At 51.4% G+C, this 23352-nt stretch overlaps 1 protein-coding gene across 6 annotated transcripts in view; it reads left to right on the top strand.

The window, feature by feature from the left end:
- Sulf2 (sulfatase 2) overlaps positions 1–23352 on the top strand; it is an 81564-nt gene that overhangs the window by 42959 nt on the left and 15253 nt on the right. For all 6 annotated transcript variants that reach the window (XM_021157065.2, XM_029473492.1, XM_021157066.2 and 3 more), the window contains exons 4-6: positions 17586–17737; positions 18593–18762; positions 22840–22990. In XM_021157065.2, the coding sequence (XP_021012724.1) occupies positions 17586–17737; positions 18593–18762; positions 22840–22990 (473 nt within the window). The remainder of the gene's footprint in view (positions 1–17585; positions 17738–18592; positions 18763–22839; positions 22991–23352) is intronic.

Genomic DNA, 23352 nt, shown 5'->3' with positions numbered 1-23352 from the left:
GGAACTCACTCTGTAGACCAGGCTGTCCTCGAACTCAGAAATCCGCCTGCCTCTGCCTCCCAAGTGCTGGGATTAAAGGCGTGCGCCACCACGCCCGGCTGTGACAATATTTTTATGGTTGGGGGTCACCACCATAAAAAAGGGTCACTGCATTAGGAAGGTTGAGAACCACTGCTCTGCAGAATCTTCAAAACTCATGCAATACTTGCACGCATTTCCTCAGATCTGTGTTCCTGTGTCCCTTCCTCAGTGGACCCTCTGTGAACACCCCAGTACCCTATCTTCTTACTCATTTTCTTTTCCTTCAAAGCCTGACACCACCCAGCAGGATCTGTCTGTTTATTCTGCGGTCCCTTGGGTTGTTAGCCTTCCCCGACCTGTCTGTGCTCCCTGCCTTCCCCAGCCTGTGCTCCCTGCCCTGATTCTTGCTTCCTCTAACCCTTGTTCTGGCCCTTTCTCCCACATGGCTTCTTGACTGTCTGGCTTCTAAACTGCCAAGTCCCTCCTGCGTCTCCCAGGCCCAAGACAGCCTGGCCCACAGTAGGTGCTTGGATAGGTTCACACAGCCTGGCTGGCCCACAGTAGGTGCTTGGATGGGTTCACACAGCTTGGCCCACAGTAGGTGCTTGGATGGGTTCACACATCAGCCCCTATCACTTCCTCTCCTGGCATGGGCTGCTTCTCCTTCATCTCTCTGCTTACACAGGGGAGACTCCAGCTGTCCTGGATGCTTTTCTGGACCCTGGTGCAGCTGTCCCCACCTTCACAATGGCAGCCTTCTCTGCCCTTGGCCTTCCTCCTGCCTGTCTGCTGCCGGCTTCCTTTCCCCGGAGTGCACACAGGGACACACTTGAGTGTGCACACACAGCTCTCTTCTTCCCGGTCCAGCTGCCCCTCGTGTGCCCACCCACCCGCACATGACCCTTATGGCCTGTGGCTGCAGAGTCCCCATCTGCCCCCTGAGTCTTGGAACCTCCCCTGAAGGACTTACCTCTTGGCATGGGGGTCTGTCTGGGCTTTGCCTGGGTCGTACAGCCCACTGAAGGTCCAGCTTCTCCTGCCACATCTGTCTCTCAGATCCGGCTCAATGTCCTTTAGTTGAGCTAAGCATGGCAGCACACCTGTGCTCTCGGCCCACAGGACGTGGTGGCGGGAGGACCAGGTGTTCAGGCTCACCCTCATCTGCGTAGAAAGTCTGAGGCTAGCCTCGGCTACCTGAGACAGTCTGACACTATGGTTCTCAACCTTTCATACACAGTGACATTCTAATACAGTTCCTCGTGTCGTGGTGACCCCCAACCATAAAATTATTTTGTTGCTATTTCATAACTGTGATTTTGCTACTGTTAGGGATCGTTATGTAAATATTTTGGGAGGTAGAGGTTTGGCAAAGGGGTCTCTACCCACACGTGGGTTGGGAGACCCTCTGATCTAAAACAAAATGGCTCGGTGGTTAGGAGCGGTTGACACTTTTGCAAAGGACCTGGCTTTGGGTCTCAGCACTCAGCCAGTGGCTCATAATCCCCTGTGACTCCAGTTCCAGAGAATCCAGGGTCCTCTCTGGCTCCATGTGCACCAAGCATCCATGCAGTGCACGTGTATACATATAGATCACATATACACATAAAATTAATCCTTTTTTTAAGTCCCCAAATCCCCTTAAGCCCTTAGTCTCTAACCTTTTAATGCTTTTAAGATTTACATAGCCGGGTGTGGTGGCGCACGCCTTTAATCCCAGCACTCGGGAGGCAGAGGCAGGCGGATTTCTGAGTTCAAGGCCAGCCTGGTCTTCAGAAGTGAGTTCCAGGACAGTCAGGGCTATTACAGAGAAACCCTGTCTTGAAAAAACCAAAAAAAAAAAACAAAACAACAAAAAAAAAGATTTACATAAGTGAGTCCCCCGGGCTCGCGCTCTAATATTACTTGTAACTGTGAGCTGGGACGCTTCCCTGTTGCTCAGTTTCCCTTCTCTACAGCAGTGTTAGGACGTGGGTAAGTTGCCCAGCGCCCATAATATGTATCACCCCAAGAACGGTGTGACCAGGTCCCACAAATTCATGAGGTGAAAGTCCCTGGGAGGGAGAGGAAGCGTGGGGGCTGGGAGACCGTTCTGTCTGCAGAGCCATCAATGAATGAGGAGTTTCTTCCCCGGGACCCACAGAAAAGGCCAGGCATGGCAGCTCCTGCCTCACGAGCCCTGGGGAGACAGAGACAAGAGAGTCCTTGGGAATCACTAGCCGGCCAGCCTAGCCAGTTGGGGGGCTTCCGGTTCAGTAAGAGATGGCTCGAACACTAAGGTAGAGAGGCAAGCAAGATGGCTCAGCAGGTAAAGGTACTTGCCACCAAGCCCGATGTGATGGGCTGAGTTTGATCCCCAGAACCCACACAGTAGAAAGAGAGGACCAAGTCCTGAAAGTTGTCCCCTGGTCTCCACACATGTGCTGCACCCACGCACCCCCACAAACACACACATATACACACACAGAGATAAATATATATATGTATGTATATATATATGTATGTATATATATATATGTGTGTGTATATATATATAAAAGTTGCCAACTGTTGGGGGGGGCTGGATGATTGAGGAAGATACTGGATATTCCTCCATACTCCCATGTACAAGTATCCTTACATACATGTACATGCATGAATACATATGTACACCACACACAAATAAGAAAAAGTGGAGTAAGCATAGGTGTGTGTCCTCAGTCCCCTGAGGATGAGGTATGGGGGTGGGGAGGTCCAGGTGTCCCTCTGATCCCTGACTGTCCCTCAGCCTCGCTCAGCCACACACAGGTTCCCGAGAACTGCAGAGACCCAGAGCCACAACCCAGGAGCTTAAGGCAGGAGATGCTTCTCCTCTGACATCCCAAATCGGCTGTCCCCAGGGGACTTCTGTTCCAGCCTCCTCAGCTCTCCATATCCCAGGCTCCCCAGGCTCTGCCTCTCTCTCCTCATGACTCTCAGATCCAGGCATCTGTGTCCAGATTTCCCCGTTGACAGCACTGGCCTGCAGTTCCCCCCTGACCCGATCAATGTAAACTTCTTTTAACTTCTTTTAACTTGATCACAGAAGCTAGGGTTCAGATAAGGTCACTCACTGTGCAGGTACCAGGATCAGAGTGGGTATCTGGGGAGTCACAATATGGCTCACGTGTTCAACCCCCCACCTGTCACTGTTTTCCCTTCCAGAGCCACCCTCAGGTCTGACTTCAGTAGACATGGGACAGAAGAAAAGCTTCAGTGCCCAAAGCCAAAGTGCTCATGTTTTGTTTGATGTTTGAAACAAGGTCTTCTTAGGTAACCAGGCAGTCCTTGAACTTGCAATGCGCCTACTAGTACCTCCCCAGTGCTGGGACCACAGCTGCGTGCCTCCATGCCTGCCTACTGGGTTTTAACTCTGCAAAAAGGAGGCTAACTCACGCCAACTCATGGGAGGGAGGGCCTCTTAGGCTTCAGACCACTTAATTGCAAGCCTTTTTCTCAAGGAAGCACGGCGCCCCCTATGGGTCAAATCCATGAACACAGTGATACAGGATGCTAGCTGCATCCTGAATGAAGGGACTTTGGTGGACCCTCTGCAATCCACATGACTTCTACACTACCCTCCAAGTCATTTGTGTGTGGGGATTATTTTATGCTTATTGTTCTGAGTATTGAATCTGAGTCTATTTTCTATATAAATAAGGAAGGGGTTTTTTTTGTTGTTGTGGGTGGTGGTTGGTTGGTTTTAGGTTTTTGGCAGAGTTATAAATGTGCTCAAAGTTTCCTAGCATTAGATCTGACAGGAAAGCTGTTATAATTGAATGTGAAACTTTTCCAAGAGATTCCTTATTTCTGAAAATTCTGTCCCTGATGGCAGGGGCAACCAGTATTTGAATTGCAAATGCCACGCACCCACCAGCCTGCGCTGGGAACCAGCAGCCTCCCAGGGAATCTGTCTCCTTGCTGGCACCTGACTGCCACCTCATGTCTCCTTAACGGATGTGCCAGAGACGTTTCCGGTTGAAGCCTCCCTTTGTTATAAATCTCCCAGCTTTTATTTTTCTTGAAGATTGCTGTTCTAATGTTCTTTCAACTTTGGGAGATGACTGGCATAGGAAATTATTTTTTGGCTGTGAATTCCTTTTGGGAGGAAATATGGCAAACTCATTATTATAGGAAAGGGCCATTGGTGAGACACCTCTGGGAGCAGCTCCGAGGGGTCTGATATGTCACGGTCCCTGAGGTAATGGGAATTGCCTATAGTTGATGGATCCTCCAGGCCTGCTGTAAAGGCTGCTGTGGATTGTCTGCTCCTCTGCCCCACCCTTTTGCACATCTGCAGTTAAGAGAGGGCAGAGGGCTGGGAAGATGGCTTAGTGGGGAAGCCAACAAGGACCAGGCCCGATCCCCAGCATCCTGGTAAAAGGCGGGGTATGAACGCCCATCTGTAACCCAGTCTCCAAAGAAGATGAAATCCCTGGAACAAGCTGGTAGAACTGGTGAAGTCTGGGTTCATTTGGGAGACCCTACCTCAGCATATAAGGTGGAGAATAATCCAAAAAGATATCTGACATTAGCCTATACTAATGCTCACACACACACACACAGAGGAATGCACACACATACACACATACTCCATACCACACACACACCACACCACACACAGACACTACACTACACACACACCACCCCACGCCTGCACAATACACCACATACACACATAATACCACACACACACACACACAAACACCACAGGCATACATACACACATTAAAGGGAAAGGGCCAACAGTATAGCTCAGTGGGGAGAGCACTCGCCCAGCACACAGGAAGCCATGGATTTAATCCACATCACTTCATAAAGGTGTGGGGGTGCACACCTATAATCCAAGCACTCGGAAAGTTGAGGCAGGTTTGAGAGTTCAAGGCCAGTTTGTCCTGATAGTGAATCAACAGGCCGCAGAGCCTCTCCCTGATGCTAGCTAGCCTCCCTCCCAGCTAACGAGGTTTTCTGGAAATGAATGGACTCTGTCATTTGCTACAGCTGCCTGAGTCTGGCAGGGGAGGCTGAAGCCTGCATTCAGTTAGAAACTCAACCAACCCCCTCCAGGTCCCCTGCACCCACTGCCCAGCCTTGGCCTGATGCCCTGGGGTCCTCTGCAACCCAAGCTCTCTCCATAGCAACAGTCCCACTCGGAACAAGCAGGTAGGAAAAAGGAGCCTAGAAAGGGCTCAGCCCTCAGTCCTGGTGAGCTGCCTGGCCCTTCTTTCCCCTGGTGACTAGCCAACCACCCCTACTCCCCAAAGAGGACAACAGGGGGTGCCTTGAAAAGCCGCACTCTGATTGAAACCCTCCCCTGGCTGTTCTGAGCTCCTGAGATAAACCCACAGCTCCTTCTCTGTCGGGCTCACCTGTTCTATTCTCTCCTGCCTCTGGCTCTTCTGTTCCATTCATCCGCGGGCCACCTGGCCCTCTCTGTGGTACGGTCATCCCTGCCCTGGCACCTTAGTACTTGCTTCTGTATAAAACACACTCCACCCACTCCCCTGCTGTTGAGAACTTTCCAGAGCCATCCCCACTCTTCCATGGGGAGTAAGTTACCACCCCCTACCCAGTCCTAGTTATACAAAGGTGAGTACCTGAACACCTGCCAGGCAGAGACAGAAAACAGCCATCCACCACTGAAACCTAGTGGTGGTGGGGCTAGGGATGTGGCTCAGTCGGGAGCTGTGTGGAGGGCTCTGGATTTAGCCCTCGGCACCTCATAAACCAGGCATGCTGGCACGTGCTGGACTCTCAGGATTCAGAAGGGAGAGGCAGGAGGATCGGAAGTTCAAGGTCATTCTTAGTGGCACAGCTATTTCCAGAACAGACCCGGCTGCAAGGTGCCCTGCCTCAAAAAAGGGAGAGAGGGAGAGAGGGAGGGCGGGCAGGCAGCAGAGATCTTTCTTAACCAGGGAGGCTGCTTTTCGGCAGCCTCTGACCCTCTGCATCACCTCCATCTTCCTTTGTCTCACTTACCTCTCACATGTCAGCGTCCAGAATGTAACCAAATGTAGCGAGCTGATTTATCTTGTGCTTTGGCAGTTCACCATTCAAACACAAAGAGAGCCCCACGGTAACCGTGTGAGAGCGGCAGCCTTAAGTGACACAGAGCCACCTGCAGTTCTCAAAAGCTCTTGGCCTAGCCTGAGTGGGACTCAGGAGGTTTATTTAACATACTTCCACCCCTGCCTCCTCAGCCCAGACGGTTTGTCTGCCAAAAACCTGCAGACTTCAGGCCTGTGGCCTCTCACACATAATAGCTATAGCAGCCTGGACTTTGTCAAAGGCCACCTTCTTTTGTGGCTCAGCTCCCCAGATCCCCCAGCCTAGTGGCATTGTCTCTGACACTCAGACCAGGAACCCCCCTCAACCCATAGTCCCCAAACCCAATGGCAGCAGGTCAAAGCTACCCAGTTCAGGATGTTTCCAGAACTACAGGTACCAGGGATGGGATCTGAATTCCTGGGTCTACTGATCTTCCGGTTGGTATTTGTTAGCATGCAGGTGACACCGTTATCCAAAATAGCTCCTCTAGGAAGCTGATGAATGGGGAGGTGTGCTTCCTTCCTGTGACAGGATAATCAGAAGTCACACGCACTCCATACGCTGCTGTAAGTTGTGGAAGATGCCCAGAGTCACAAAGGAAGCCAGTTACATCCAAGTGTCTTAGAAACTGGCATGTGTGCCTCTTTCCACATTTCCAGGTTGCATCACTGATGGTGGGCAGGTCTGGTACCAGAAGTGATATTTCAAATATCCATGGTGACTGTCTTGGGATAGGTCACTGGTGCCTTAGTCCAGGTTCTGTCAGTGGAGTGTGTAGGTTTCCCTCAGGATAGTAGGGCATGCTAGTTAGAGGTTAAAGGAAATAAACACACATGAATTCTCCCACCCAAGTTCACAGACTGCCTGAATTCTGGCTCCAACCAGCAGATTAGGAAACCCTCCCTAGAGCTGGAGAGATGACTCAGTGTGGTTAAAGGGACCAGAGAGAATTCAGTTCCCAGAACCCAGGTCAGGCCTGTAAGTCAGCTCCAGAGGATCTGATCTCTACCACAACATTACATTCATGTACACATGCATGCATACACATATATATACACGCATACATACTTACACATGTATACATACAAATATACATATACTCAAATACATGTACACACATAATACATACATACATACATGTACATAGAGACATACAGACATACACAAATACATACATACATGTATATATACATACAAATATTCATATACACAAATACATATACATACACATAATATACACAAACATGCATATATACACAGACACACACATATAGAAATGAAATAATTTTTTTCTTTTACTCTTGAAAGAAAAGAACCCCCTCCCTTGCTTGCTGTGGCACACGAGAATAATCACTTGGGAGGCTAAGAGAGGAGTATTTCAAAATGGGGTTAGCCTGAGCTACGTGGTAAGTCTGGTCTCACAGAAAAGAACTCTCCCTAGAATATATTAGACCCTGTTTTAGTCAGGGTTTCTATTCCTGCACAAACATCATGACCAAGAAACAAGTTGGGGAGGAAAGGGTTTATTCAGCTTACACTTCCATGCTGCTGTTCATCACCAAAGAAGTCAGGTCTGGAACTCAAGCAGGTCAGGGAGCAGGAGCTGATGCAGAGGCCATGGAGGGATGTTCTTTACTGGCATGCTTTTCCTGGCTTGCTCAGCCTGCTCTCTTATAGAACCAAGACTACCAACTCAGAGATGGTCCCACCCACAAGGGGCCTTTCCCCCTTGATCACTAATTGAGAAAATGCCTTACAGTTGGATCTCATGGAGGCATTTCCTCAACTGAAGGTCCTTTCTCTGTGATAACTCCAGCTGTGACAAGTTGACACAAAACTAACCAGTACAGACCCCATAGCCATCTCATGCCACTAGAGTGGCCAGAGTCCTCCATCTACCCCTCGCCTTCCCCCTGAGCCCTGTCCCTGTGTCTTGCCCACATCACGTCCACCTCAGTGAACAACTAGTGCCTCAGCATTTCCACACCTGCTCTCCTTACTCCTGATCAGGCCTGCTCCTGCCATGGTGTCCCTGTAGATTCAACATCCACACATCACACGGCCAAGGCAAAAGGCAGACTCGAAGCCCTGCAGGCTCTTCATTAAACCAGTGCCCACAGCCTCCGTGGCCTGGTGTCTGTAGGGGCTCTCACCCCTCTGCTGCCCAACCACACCCCCCACGGGTTTGAGGGCTTGCTCGTGGGACTGTCATCCAGACACAGGATGCAGAAGAAACAGAACAAGAGAGCCTTTTCCTGCCTCTTGAGCTGATACTCGAGTTCAGTTGCAACAACAAAAAAAAACTGAAACAAAAATTGTAAATTGCTGACAATCCCATGAAGAAACTAAGTCATGAAGGAGAGGCCCCTCGGGGGTGACCCAGCAAACCTCTGGCAAAGCTGAAGAATCGAGCCAGAGCATCTGCAGTAGAGAAGGTCTTTCCAGGACAAGCAGCAGGGCAAAGGACCTGGGGCAGAACAGGCGCTGCCGGACTGAGGGGAGAGCTGGGGAACCGAGTCTGTAACCAGTAAGAGACTGTTACGCAGGGGTCTACAGGCTGACCAGACTCTGCGTTTTGTTCAAGTGTGACATGAAGCTGATGATGGGGTTTGCTAAGTATGGTAGATCTAGACTGGTGGCTTAGAGAGTGTCTCTGGCCACCATGGAGGAGGGACCGAGGGAGGAGGCAGGAGGGCTGAGGAGGGGACTCCAGCCACCTCCAGACAGAGAAACTGAGGGTCCTAGCCTGGACCTGTGCTTTAGACAGAGAGAGCTGCCAGGCTGTGGAGACAGTTTGGGGCCTGAGAAAGAGATTCAAGGTGTGGCCCTTCTGATCACAGCGCTGGGTGAGGAGCAGACTGGGGGCAGATGGGAGGCCATACTGGGAAACCTGCTTAGTGTCAAATGAGTCAGTTTGCAGGGAAATAAGAGCACAAAACCAGAGAGTCCATTGAAACCAGCAAAGCCCGTGCAGAGGCAGCGACAGCTGGAGCAGGGAGCTGCAGTGTGGGGTGACGGCCCCGTTCTGTTCCCCGGAGCCCTCGAGTGTGAAGCTGAACAGTCTGGTTTTGGCAGGCTGGACTTGCCATGTTCTGCCTCATTCGTCACCGACCTTCCCCATTCCCCTGGGGAATGTTGTTTATTGTCATTGGCTGGGCCCTCCATCACCAGTCTCTGCTAATAGATAGATGTGTCTCTCTGGGCAGACGTCCTGACAGTCCCTTCCTTGTCCCAGGAGACTCTAGGCCAAGACCAGTCACATCTGGTTTCAGACAAATGTTTTCAGTTCTTGAAACACACACACACACACACACACATTAAAAGAATCGGGACCCTGGTTTCTTTGGTGTTCTTCCTATGAGCTGACTGTGGCCACACTGGTAACTGTCCCATTGGCTAGGCGCAGTCACCAAGGCAGAGTAGAAGGCTCTTGCCTGAGACTAGCTGGGCCTGCATGCTCTGAGTGGAAACGAGGACCTTCAGACTCTCAGGCCACACCCTTCTTGACTATAGGCCAGTGTGAATATTGGGAGATGTGATTGTAATCCCTTCCCCTCTACCTAACAGTGCCTGGAACATGTACCCACATCGTGACAGACATAACTTCATCACTGTCCCCAGGGAGGTAGCAACACCCCTACTGGCCCCACTCAAGTTCATAGTACCCTGCACACAGACTGCACTCGGCTGACAGACACCCCCCTCCCCTGCACCCCATTCTTGTCACAGTGCTCTTACAGATACTAAAATAGAAAGCCTTTGGGATTCTGGTTTGGTTTGGTTTGGGGTTTATTTTAGTTACTCCGTGTGTGTGTGTGTGTGTGTGTGTGTGTGTGTGTGTGTGTGTGTGTGTGCATGTGCGCGTGTCACATCATGAAGGCTGAGGACAGGGGATGCCTCACAGATGTCAGTCCACTCCATCCCCTGCATGGGTTCCGGAGACTAAGCTCAGGTCATCGAGTTGGCAGCAGATGTCTTTACCCACTGAGCCATCCTTCCAGCCCCCAGAATGCCTTTAGAATACGGTACCTGCCCTTGCGCAGGGCATGTGCATCACGGCCTGTGCGGCCTGAATACCTCAGCCATATCGATCCTGTCAGCTGCTGGCTCATCACATACCCAGTTTTGGCAGGTGCTCACTGGGGTCACAGTGTCCAGATAGGCTTGTGCCCTCTGGACCTGCATGCTTGGTGGAGGGGAGAAACATATAGGAAAGCGGGTGCCTCAGTGGGGTGATCCCAGAGAAACTGGGAAGAAGTGACCCTGAGTGCAGAGGCAAAGGGGAAGGCAGGGTCATCTTGGGTCAGATGTCACATGGAGAAGGGGCAGGTCCGTGAGACGACAGAGGGGTGAGTGTCCAAGGCAGAGGGAGCAGCTGGTGTAAATGTCCTGGGGCGTTTAAAATGCTGGAGGTCTGGACCCTGTGAGCCAAGCACAAGCCACTGTAATGGAGTCAATGGTCTTGAATTCAGAGGATCCTTCTGGCTATCTGTGGATGACTGATTCTATGAGGAGACAAGAGGGGAGGGAGGCTGAAGTATGGAGGTGAGTGGATAAGATGTGCACATGTTCTCTCTCTCCCTCCCTTCTTCCTTCCCCTGAAAGGTCTTGTATGCATTTAAAACAAGCATTCTACCAATGAGTTAAACCCCAGTCCCTAAACTTCTCTCTCTTTGTGGACTGTCTTACCCAGTGGGCTGACATGGGCTCAAAAGAGCCACCAACTTGGGTACAGCTCCTGAACAATGGTTTCCTGCTCGCTTCTTGGGACAGAACACCCCTTTCTGCTTTTAAGGTCTCTCACCTCAAAGTGTGAACCACAGGTGGAAGGTGATTTCCCGGGCTCCAGGGACACAGCAGGGCACGTAGGCTGACAATAGGGACCTCAGCGACCGAGGCACAGAAGTTAGAACCTGTGGCTTGTCCAGGGTTACAAGAAAGAAGGCCAAGAAAGAGGAAACCGTGGGGATGTGGGAGTGAATTGACTTCACAGTATGGAAGGGACCTGCCCACGAATAAGTCTTTAATGAAATGTCAGCCGCACACCGTGTGATTCAGCGGGTCCGCTCCGGAACACTTCGCCTCCTTCGCTGTTATTTACCAGTTTTGTTGAATGTTCGATGTGGGTGGAGGTGGTGTAGGGTGAGCCTGTGCCAAAATTGCTGTTGTCCTTGAAACAGCCCTGTTGACAGCTCTACCCAGATGGCCAGGGACCAGGGAGGGAGGAACGGTCTGTACTAGCCTGCAGGCTGAGCTAGCCCTCCAGGCAGCCCTGCAGCAGACCTCAGGATGTATCTGTCACCATCTCACCTTCAGTAGGTGCCTGGCCTCTTGCACAGCAGTAAACCCTGGTGTTCAGCTGTCAGGAAACAGGGAGATGATGCCCTCTACATGTTCTGCGAGGGGCTGACAGGTCCAAAGTACAGATGTGGTCACTCTGCAGGCTTGCTCTTATCCATTCTGTCACATGCCTCCTGCAGCACAGGGTAAAAGGGGAGCGTGCACACATGCACACGCACACACACACAGCCCTGCACATACATGTGTGCATGCATGCACACACCACACACAGTTACCCTGAGATTCCCATTGTATCCTCCACTGCCCTCAGACTCGCAGCGATGCCTCCCAGGCTCTCTGATGCCAGGCATCCAGCCAGCTCATTTCTATCCCTGATCGCCGCACGACACAGCTTTTTCAGACCACAAACACATTGTTATGAGGCCATTTGAGTTTGTTTCAGAGCTAGGAGAGATAACAGAAGGGTCTGGGCCTCCTGTCAGGCGGCGAATGGCTCCCCAGCAGCCCTTAACGCAGACAAGTGGAGCGAGACAGCCAGGAGGGGAGGCGCTTGCCTGCTTCAAATGTTAAGCCATGGACAGGGCAGAGGGAAGGACTGGGGGCCTGATCCCTCATGGAGGAAGGTGAGCACACAGGTGATTTCCCATACCTGGCGTCAGTTAAACCAGGTGCTAACAGGCGAGAGGCTGATAGGATGCAGATAAATGCTTGTTATGATGATAATTGTAACTTTAGGAACTTACTTGTGTCGTGGTTTTAAGCAATGTACCTGAGCAGCCAGCCTCCGTCTCTCCAGGTTCTACCTCCGAATTCAACCACCAAGGGTCGGAAGTGTTCAGAACCAAGTGCAGACGTGCTGGTCGAGTCTAGATTAGTTTTCTTATCACGATATCCCAGACTAGAGGGCGTGATAACTATCCACAGATCATTATGTCAAACTGAGTGGTCTAAGGAACCTGAGAACCGGCTTGAGTATCTCAGACTCTGCGTGTGGGCCTGTGGTCTGGAAAAGCTGTGTCTCGGAGTGATCAGGGAGTTGGAATGAGCTTCTGATCTCCCCCGGCCCTGGAATCCCTCACACACGTGAGGAACCACTGTTAACAGGCATCCAGAGAGGGACATTATTGTCTCCATTATAGATCAAGAGATCTAAAGAGCCAGGCACAGTGTCTCAGACCTGTAATCCCAGCACTCCGGAGGCTGAGGTGGGAGGATCAAGTGTTCTAAGTCAACCTGGGATACATAGCAAGACCCTATTTCAGGAAGTAAAGAAAGAATAAAAGAGCCGGGCGTGGTGGTGCACGCCTGTAATCCCAGCACTCGGGAGGCAGAGGCAGGTGGATTTCTGAGTTCAAGGCCTGCCTGGTCTACAAAGTGAGTTCCAGGACAGCCAGGGCTATACAGAGAAACCCTGTCTCGAAAAACCAAAAAAAAAAAAAAAAAGAATAAAAGATTTGCCAAGGGCAGAGAGCTTTCACTGCTGGAGGATTACTGCATGCGTTCCTTTAATGTGAGGATTTGGGAGGTGATGGATCTGAAGTTGTTTGTTTGTTTGTTTGTTTGTTTGTTTTTACATTATTTGTGTGTGTGCGTGCACACCTGCATGTGTAGAGGTCAGAGGACAACTTTCAGGAGTGTCTTCTCTCCTCCTACCACATGGACCCTAGGGACTGAACTCAGGTGTCAAACTTGGCAACAAGTGCTTTAACCCACTGCGATATCTTACCTGTCCTGTTTGGAGTTTTTAGAGTTTTGCCGGGCAGTGTCGCTTTCTTTGGGAAAAGGTCTACAGTTTGCACAACACCTCCACAGCCCCTACGATCTGTAAGCTGCCCCTGGGTCCCTATGTCACGGGTGTCCGTTATTTTTTGTCCCACCCACTTCTCTTCACTGACATCATTTAGGATTGCCTCCAGCTAAGGTCCCTCGGCTACCAGTGGCATCTCAGGAGCACTGACACCCCTGTACGTTTCTTGTGCCTGCCGTGTCTCCCTAGAGTCCTCTCTCTGTCACCAAGCTCGCTCTGGTGACATCTACTTTATAGAACATGTGACTGCTCTGACACTGGGTGCCTGAGGCAACACGGCTCTCCACTCGGGAACTGAATGGCTTGTGTAGCAATGTGTCAACCGCAGACTGTGCAGGAAGGGACACACTTGACCCTTGATCCTGATGTCCCGTCCACACAGTCTGCCCTCTACACAATCTGTTTATGCCCTGTGCTGACAGGCTGCACCTCGTAGCAGAGGGCACTTGTAAATAAACTATGGGAGCTAGATGCTTGGGCATCTTTTCAGAGCCAGGAATCATAGGCCACAGTCAGGACGGAATGTGCACATCTCTTCTCCACCGTAACTGTAAGGCCTAGACGTGGCTCACAGGAGCAGCTTGCTACATACCCTTTCAGAGGTTATCAGTCCAGCCCTGCTCCCTGGGGACAGGCATCAGCTTGCACGCTGTCTCTGGCCTTTCCTGACCTGCCATAGTCTTCATCCGATGCCAAACTGTTCTCCCCAGCGCCAGCCCCCAGGCCCCTCCTTCATGGGCATCTCAGCCACCACCGCTCCCAGAGTACAGGTTTTCTAGCTCCAGCTATGATCCGGGCTGCGCTTCTCGCCTTGGCCCTCGCTCCAGCTCGCTCTCCCTCTTGGCTGCAACTCCCAGCCCCCGGCCCACGCTAATCTGTTTCTCCCACCTCTCCTGGTGCCGGGATAACCATTTTAAAAACTGCCCTCGGGAAATCTAATCAAATGAGAGCAAAATCTAATTTGGCACTAAAAGCCTCTGACTGAAGCCCTGATTTCTGGAGCTTTGTGGAGCCTGGATAATAATGCCTTTCTGGGTTTCGTAAAGGTCTAGGACTGGGGAGAAGAGAGGGCGAGAGACCTCTGATATCTCTGGTACGGAGGATGAATGGGCAGGGAAGAGCACCGCTCCCTGAGCCAGCTGGCCTGGCCACACACTGAGAGTTCTCAGCATTTGGAGCACACCAGCATCACAAAGACCTTGGCCTCGATCTTTGGGGATCTCCAGCTGGGGACCCAGAAGAACTGGGAGGAAACCCAGTGCCACCGTGGAGGTTCAGCCAGTGTCCTCCGGTTCTCTCTCTTATCTGCACAGTGAGAGCTGACTCGTACTTGCTGAACAAGCTGTGGCCCTAGGTATCATTTAGGGCATGCCGGGGGCTGTGAACATGTTCCTTCAAGCCTGTCCCCAGCGGTCCACTTGGCTAACCAGGCTGCATGTTCCTGTGCTTACACAACTTATTAAAACAGTGCCACCTGCTGGAGGTCAAGTTCAAATATCTGCGCCTGTGGAACACATTTTAGACTCAAACCCTAACGGAGTGCAGTCTGTAGGTGACAAACCCACACTGGGAATATATGACAAAGGCTGTTGAGCGGAGCAGAAGCCACACATGCCCTGGGGCTGTTAGCATACATCAGCAATTCCATATGCTGTCACTGTGGTTTTTATTGACAGCGGGCTCTGTTTTCTTATTTGTGTTTCAGTGGCTTCAAGTGGGAGGCTTTTCCATCCCTGTGCATATATATTTTTTACTTTGTTTGTTTGTTTTTAATATTTTGAAACAGGGTTTCTCTGTCCTGGCTGTCCTGCAACTCACACTGTTAGACCAGGCTGGCCTAGAACTCAGAAATCCGCCTGCCCTTGCCTCCCAAGTGCTGGGATTACAGGCGTGCGCCACCACTGCCCGGCTTAATTTTATTTCTAATTGTAATATATTTTAAATTTTTATTTATAATATATATGTAAATGTGAGGATATGCTGAGTGTAATTGCCCACCATGGCCATAAGAGGGTGCCAGATCTCCTGGAGAGGCAGTTGTGTGCAATTGTGAGCCACCCAGCTTGGGTGCTGGGAACCAAACCTGGGTCCTCTGGAAGAATATCATGCTCTCACTAGCTAGCATCTCTCCACACCCCCTCTAGTTAGCCCAGGGGGAGGAGTGATGGTGTTCTATTACTTTCTTCCTTGTTGAAGTTCTGAACCAGCACAGACAAGCTCGGGAGCCAGCCTGGATCTGGGAAAGCCACAGTGGAAGGGCCTGGCTTCTTCCTGATGGCATTTGGGCTTCCTGAACGTACGGGGGGGCGGGGGGGGAGGAGAGAGGGAGAGAGGGAGAGAGAGAGAGAGAGAGAGAGAGAGAGAGAGAGAGAGAGCTAGCTCTGTTCTCAAAGGTCCCATGTGGAAGGGCCCAGCACTGTCCTCTGGGCCCAGAGCAGCCCAGCCCCCTCCTGCCTTCCCCTGCAAGCAATTCCTTCCCTATCTCTCTCTCTTATTTTGAGAGTTGCACCAGCACCCACTGGTTGCTCCACAGTCACAGGGCACAGCTCCGATCAGTAATCTCTCAAGTTATCCTACCCTCCTACCACAGACAGTCAAGGTCCTGGGCTGGCCTTGCTCATAGTGGAGTGACTTGGGACCTTGGTGTCCCTGTCTGGAAATAGAAGACTGGGGTATAACCTATGCACAGAATAGTCTGTCCCTTACCCCGGGGAGAAGCTCTGGGTCTCCCCTCCTGGTTAATATAGATTGCTGTGGTTTTATTAATGGCAGGCATCATTGTTGACCAATACAGACACAGAAATCCACTGTGGCCAGATGGCCCCACCCCCGAGGCCACGGGGGTGTGTGGGGTGCTAGGCTCTATGTTTCTGTAAGAAATAAAGCAGGGGTGTAGTGCTAAAAACCTCCAGCCCCTTCCAACCTCATCCCCTCCCTGCACCCACACCCACCAGTTCCATAGATTTCTTCTGCCCAGCTTTTGAATTTATTTAAATTAGATCATTTAAAAATATCACTGGAAAGAGTCTTACAGAATGTCTCTCTATCTGGTCTATGTCTTATACTGTTCACATGCACCCACACTCATAAATGTAGCACAACCTTGTGCCATATTTTATTATATAACTATATTCCACTTCATCCACACATCTTCCAGCTAACGAACCTGTTTCTATTTGCTTTCTGAGTGTGCCACTGTCAGTTGGCCCTGGGTGACTTTTGATGAACAACTGCATGCTGTTCTTTGGAATAAATACTCGAGTTTCAAACGGCTGGATCAGAGCCCATGTTCAAGTTTGACAGAGGACACCAAAGAGATTCCAAAGTGTTGGGCCAGTTGACACCCCCCCCAGCTATTTTCAAGAACCTCAGTTGATCCCCATTCCATCAACTCTTGGGGTGCTGTCAATTTATCTGGGACAGGGGGATACAAACTCTAGAGCACCCCTAAGCCTGAACAAGGGGTGTCTTAGTCACTGCCCTATTGCTGTGAAGAGACACCGTGACCGTAACTCTTATAAACGAAAGCATTTAACTGGGGCTGCCTGACAGTGTCAGATCACCATGGCGGGGAGCACGGCAGCAGGCAGGCAGACATGGAGTTACCTTGGTCACAGTGTCCAAGAGCTGAGTGTTACATCTTGATCCTTAGGCAGCGGGCATAGGGGATGAGACAGCCTGGCATGGGCTTTTGAAACCTCGAAGCTCACTTGCAGCAGCAGACCTCCTCTGTCCGACAAGGGCACACCTTCTAGTCTTTCCAAACAGCTCACCGGCTGGGGACTAAGCATGCACACACAGTAGCCCATAGCGGCCATCCTTACTCAAAGCACCGCTTTAAAAAGGGACGAGCTCTCTTCTCACTGACCTACGGCAGCAGAAACCAACCTGTCTGCTTCCACCACGCTCACGGCCGCAAACCAGAGTCCAGGGCTTTAACATCCATAGGAATCACTGACTTGTTTGTTTGTTTATTTGTAAGACAAGCTGTAGCCCTGGCTGTCCTTCAACTCACTCTGTAAACCAGGCTGGCCTTGAACTCAGACATTCCCCTGCCTCTGTTTCCCACGTGCTGGGATTAATGGCGTGTGTCACCACCGCCTGGCTTGATCTCTTAATTTTTAAAGGACATATTATCTACTGTAAATTGTTTTAGTATTTCTATAGCTGTATTTCAAGTCCCTTGTTTCTTCCCTGTGACCCTACTATAGACTTTTAACTCGTACACATGTACTTCTGTGAGGAGGGGCCCTGGGCTCCCCCTTCCTGCCAAAGGGCAGAGGGGTGTGTTGGTCTCTGGCTGTGAACACCGAAGTCAGTCAGCATCACTGAGGGTTGCCAAGGCCAGGGCTGGCTGCTCTCTTGCTCACCTCTGATCCCCGATCTCTTCCAGCTTTCTTCGGAAAATACCTCAATGAGTACAACGGCTCATACGTGCCGCCCGGCTGGAAGGAGTGGGTCGGCCTACTTAAGAACTCCCGCTTTTATAACTACACGCTCTGCCGGAATGGGGTGAAGGAGAAACATGGCTCGGACTACTCCACGGTAAGCTGTGCACCCCCCAGGCCACCACCACCGCCTCCCGAGCCAGGGGAACCCTACTCTTAGCTCACCCTATGGCCTTGGAGAGGACGCTTGTGCCTAATTAGATGTGTGGGCTTGAGCATCCTCCAGCGCTGCTTCTCAGGTTTCCCATCGCTCCACTGCTAGAGTTAACTCAGATGCCACCTCCCGAAAGAGGCCCCCTCACTGTTCCAGCTAAATGATGTCCCCAAGCCCAGTTTCTGGAGTCTGAACTCCAACATTCAACAGTGACCCAGAACACCTTGATTTCTCTGTGCCTTTGTTTCTAAAGAAGGATTGTTACCATGGCCATTCTCAGAGGTCCATAAACACTCAATTGTGGTATCATTATTCTTTTGCTGCCCCTCCCGCCATGTTCCCGACTCTCTCCTGCTCTCTTTTCCTTTGCCAAACCTCGAGTGTTGTTTCTTTTGTTTCTGTGACACCCTGACAAAAGCAATGCCTACATGCCGGGGCTGTTCGGTTCCCCTCTCTGTCTGTTCAGGCCAGGATTCCAGCCAAGGGAATGGCGCCACCCACAGTGGGCAAGTTTTCCCACCTCATTTAAAGCAATGAGGATAATCCCCTCCACAGAGGTGGCCAAGTCAGTCTCCCAGGTGATCCTGGATCTTGTAAAGGTGACAGTGAACACTGACTGTCATGGCAGCCATGTGTTGTGTTTGCTTCTCTGCTCTCTCCTGCCATCACCTCCTTAAGGGCAGTGACCAAACCATGGTCATACCCCTGTCCCTGATGCCCAGCATAGTGTGCGGCACCTAGGGAGCACTCGGTGTAAATCTCCCAGTCCTCACCATCCTCCCATTTCTCCCACCCCAGGATTACCTCACGGATCTCATCACCAATGACAGTGTGAGCTTCTTCCGAACATCCAAGAAGATGTACCCCCACAGGCCCGTGCTCATGGTCATCAGCCACGCGGCTCCCCACGGCCCCGAGGACTCGGCACCCCAGTACTCACGCCTCTTCCCCAATGCATCCCAGCACATGTAAGCCTCAGCCTCCACTGGGGTTGGGAGGGTCCGTCAGGGCTTAGGGACAATGGGACATCAGCAGTGTAGTTGAACCTTCCTTAAAACGTTCCTGGTTAAAGGACCCAAAAGCTACCATGCCAGCACTTGAGAGGCCCGCACAGGAGGGTCAAGAGTACAAGGCCAGCCTCAGCTATGTAGACAGTTGAGGCTAGCCTGGGCTATATGAGGGGAAGCGATGTGGGGAGATGGTTCAGTTGCTAAGGCACACAAAGATCCTGGGAGACCGGCTGCTTATCAGGTGCGGCTCTGCAGCACAGACCAGCCAGCCTGTCCCTAGCCCATAGCAGATGCCTTCTGGCTGGGATTCATCTCCTCACACTCAGAGGCTTAGCATATCCCCTGTGAGCCTGTGTTTATGTCCAACGGAGCCTGTACAGAGTGCCTGAGAGGGGGATGTTAGGAGAGATTGACTTTTGTTCCCAGTTCAAGGGTCCAGCCCATGATGGCTGGGAGGGCATGGTGGCCAGAGCAGGAGGCAGCTGGTCACATTGCATCTGCAGTCAGGACACAGAGATGAACGCTGACACTCTTATCCATCCGTCCAGGACCCTAGTCTATGGGGTGGTATTTCCCACATCCGGGCAGGTTCCTACCACTTCAATTAAATCTCTCTGGAACCACCCGCACAGTCCTTAGGTGACGGCAAGTCCAGCCTGGGTGCCAACAAACACCATCACAGGGTCCACGGCTACACCAGCTACTGGCCATGGAAAACCTCACATCTTCATGGTGACCCTGGTGTACTAGTTCTCTGTTGCCACATAGCAAATGACTCCAAAGTTTAGCACCATTGAACAAACAGCAAACACACATCAGCTCATGACCCTGTTGCTAGGAGCCTGGGTCAGTGAGCTGACGTCCTGACCCAGATCTTACTTCTAGCTGTATGGGCCTCTCCATCCTTCAATCCAGAAAGAGAAAGAGGCAAAGATGGAAGCCACCATCCTATCTCCCTGCACAGGGCACATACCTCACTGTGCCATCAGAGAAGCCTGCATAGGAGTGTGAAGACCAAAAGAGGGTCATTAAGGCCACCTTTCCTGCTGTCTCACTTAGTGTCCCCATTTTACAGACGAGGAAACACAGAGGTCACCCAGCTGCGATACCACAGAACCTGGATTCAAACCCAGCCCCCACCCAGGCTTTCCACCTCACCACCACCCTGTTAGCTAGTACAGCTTTCTGGAAAATATTCTGGCTTTTCTTGGCCTCAGACTATACCTCAGGCTCAGCAGCGGCACTCAGCAGCCCTTGCTGTGACATTCTGGGGTAGCAAGGACAGGGTAATTTGGACTCCTCCTTAATATCCAGGGTGTTTAATTTTCATTACGGTCAGAATGCGCCACCTTCCCCTCCCCCGGCTCAGCTCTAATGACTTCCTGACAGTGTGCCACCCTTGGAGGAATTACAGGGCATGTTAGCCTTCTGATCCCTGGACTTCAGGGAGAAGCAGACAGGAAATAATGAACCACATTTGGGGAGCAGTGGGCTACCCTCACCCTGAGAGCCCCATAGAGTGTCTGGCTGCCTGGCTGCCCTCACCCACTGCCCTCTACCCTCCTTCCCAGAGAGAGAGGCCAGCAGTGCTCCATCCTGGGCCAGGTTCCTACCAGAGGGGTGTGACATGTGACACTGCCTTCTCCTGCACTGTCCCTTTGAAGTGAAATTACAGACTCTGACAATGAATAGCAAGAGGCTTGCTTGCCCAGAGACTCTCCAGGCCACTACGGTGGCTCTGGGAGGCTCCTGCCCCTGGAAGACAGTGGCTCCTAACAGTTCTGTAGGAGGGTAGCTGGTCCAGGAGAGGAGAATGGTGGCGTGCAGGGCCTTCTGGTGGGCATCTCTCACTCACCAAGCTATCCTGATCCTTGCCCCTGGAGCAGACTTTTTGGGCTGTAACAAGCATTACTGAGCTCCCAACAGCCCTGCTCACTTCCCTCCGTCCTCCCAGAACCCTCCTCCCCCCACTATGCCACACCCATGCAGACATACTTTCAGATGATGAAATATAGACACGTAGGAACGTGGGGCACATAGCACATATACACAGGCATACAAACATACATGTTCAGACACATGCATGGGCATGTATAGATCCATGTACATGGCACACATATAGAGACACACCATACACATGCAGACATATACAACAGTCACAAAAGAACTCACACAGAGACAAACACAGGTAAACACAGTCAGACACACACCACCAAAGCAACCACATGCACACACAAACACACAAGCACAAAGATACACAGAGCCACACATGACTAGGTGAACATACAGCTACAAAAGCTCACAGACCCGCACAGACATGTGCACATACACCTGGCAGCCCTCAGCACTTCTTCCAGCATGTGATATCTAGGAGCAAGCCCTCCCAAGATCTGTGAAGACAGGGGCTGTGATGACATCACAGCCTGCTACTCTGAGGCTCATGGTATAAGGGGTCCCACTGGCCGATATGAAGGAGGTCACCTCTGTGCATCACCTTGGGTAAGGAAAAGGGGTGGCCAACTGAAGGATCTTTGGGGACACCCAGACACTCTTCAGGTATTTGAGGAGCCCAGCCTGGGCCAGGTGACTAGCTGGCTGGCCCAGGTCCTGAGTTAGGATGCAGCTCTCTAGCTTCTGATTCCATAGTCTTCCAGAGTGAAAGGAGTCACTCACTGGCTCCCATGGCCACCCTCACCACCCTCCACACAAGAGCCTGCCAGACAGGCCTCCTAGTGAAGTCAGGGATAGCCATTGCATCCTGGTGTCTAAGTTGGGTCACGGAGTGACTTCCTCATAGTCCAGCTGACAGTGTGGCTCCGCCACCACACAGGCAGCCCCAGCAGCCCCTTCTAGCTCCCTGAGACAAGGAGGCACGCTTCCAAGAATGTTCTACACACAGGTCATGCCCTGGGCCAGCCGCACGCGGGACATGGGCATTTCTCATAATCAAAGACCATGTGTACAGGGAGGGATTTAGCAGCAGGAGGCTGCCTGGAGCTGGGGAGTCTTGAGGCCCTGGCTTCCCCGCAAGCACACAGTAGCAGTTTCCTAACTGTTGGACTGCTGCAAGCTACCATGGTGCCATCTCTGTACAAGACCTTTTGACATGTGACAGAGTACCGAGGTCCCTAGGTAGGGCCAGTGCCCGAGCTGGTGCCAGGGGAGCACTGGCTGTTCTGACAAGAAAACCCGCCCCTCCTCTGCCTCACACAGCCCCATCCCCCTCCCGACTCCACTCTGATTAGCCTGTCTGTCTCGAGCAAGAAACAACTCAACTGTTGACTGTAATTTCAGCTTACTGGGGTAGGGGTGGAACCTGAGGGGACTGGGTGCTCATGTTTTGAGACCCAGTGGATGGCAGAGCGATGTCCTCTTCCAGTGGGTTAGGTTCAGATTTACAGTTTGTGGTTTTTTGTTTTGTTTTGTGTTTTTTGTTTTTGTCTTCCCCAGAGAAGGTGTCCCTCTCTGTTCAAGCAAGCCTTGAACTCCTGACCTTCCCCACTTAGTTCAAAGAGCGACCTAATCACAACTGGAAGAATAATTGTGACAAAGAATCAAAAACATGTCTTGTGTCCCAAAGGTGGACATTCTTGGAATGTGTGGGCCCTGCAGGCACAACTGTGACATACTTAATTTTTACATCTATTTCTTGCTCTCTCAAACCAAGACTTAATGCAAAGAGCTCACCTACCTGCAATCCTCCCTTTACCAGAGTGACAGCCACCTGTGTGCTCCAGGGCTGGGAAGTCAATAAATGCAATGCAGGGGTGGGAAGTGGACCTCCAGTTCTGGGCCTGAGAAGGCTCTCAACTGGAGCCTCTTTGAAAGGGTTGATGAATGAATACCAGAAAGTTTTCAAAGAAAGACTCATGCCAAGCTGCTGGCTTTCTGCACTTGGGGGATTCACGTCCATTTAAGGCTCCACCACCTCCTGAAGGTGGCTCCCTCCCATTTACACCTTAGACCAGTCCACTTGCCCCCAACTGGAGTGAGCTGTTCATGGCACTTGTCTTGACTGCCTTTGTTTGCCACCAGCACACCGAGTTACAACTATGCACCCAACCCAGACAAGCATTGGATCATGCGCTACACGGGACCCATGAAGCCCATTCACATGGAATTCACCAACATGCTACAACGCAAACGCCTACAGACCCTCATGTCTGTGGACGACTCCATGGAGACGGTAGGCCCCACCCCTGCCCCTGCCCCGCCCCCTGGCAAGCCTTTGACCTAATCTGAAAACCTAAGTCAAAGAGCCAAACACTATGCCAACTTGGGAAAGGGGCTTGAAGCAATCCAGAGGGAAGGCTTTTGACTCCTGAAATTTTCCCATGAGCCTTTGCTGTTTGATGAAACCACAGTAGCCTGCTGCTTTTCTTTCTTAAAAAAAGAAAGAGCCAGGCGTGGTGGTGCACGCCTTTAGTCCCAACACTTGGGAGGCAGAGGCAGGCAGATTTCTGAATTCGAGTCCAGCCTGGTCTACAGAGTGAGTTCCAGGACAGCCAGGGCTACACAGAGAAACCCTGTCTCAAAAAAACCAAAAAA

Source organism: Mus caroli, chromosome 2, assembly GCF_900094665.2.
Source record: "Mus caroli chromosome 2, CAROLI_EIJ_v1.1, whole genome shotgun sequence".
NCBI classification, from domain to species: Eukaryota; Metazoa; Chordata; class Mammalia; order Rodentia; family Muridae; genus Mus; species Mus caroli.
The sequence above is the reverse complement of the archived record's forward strand: the minus strand, read 5'-3'. Positions and strand labels throughout refer to the sequence as shown.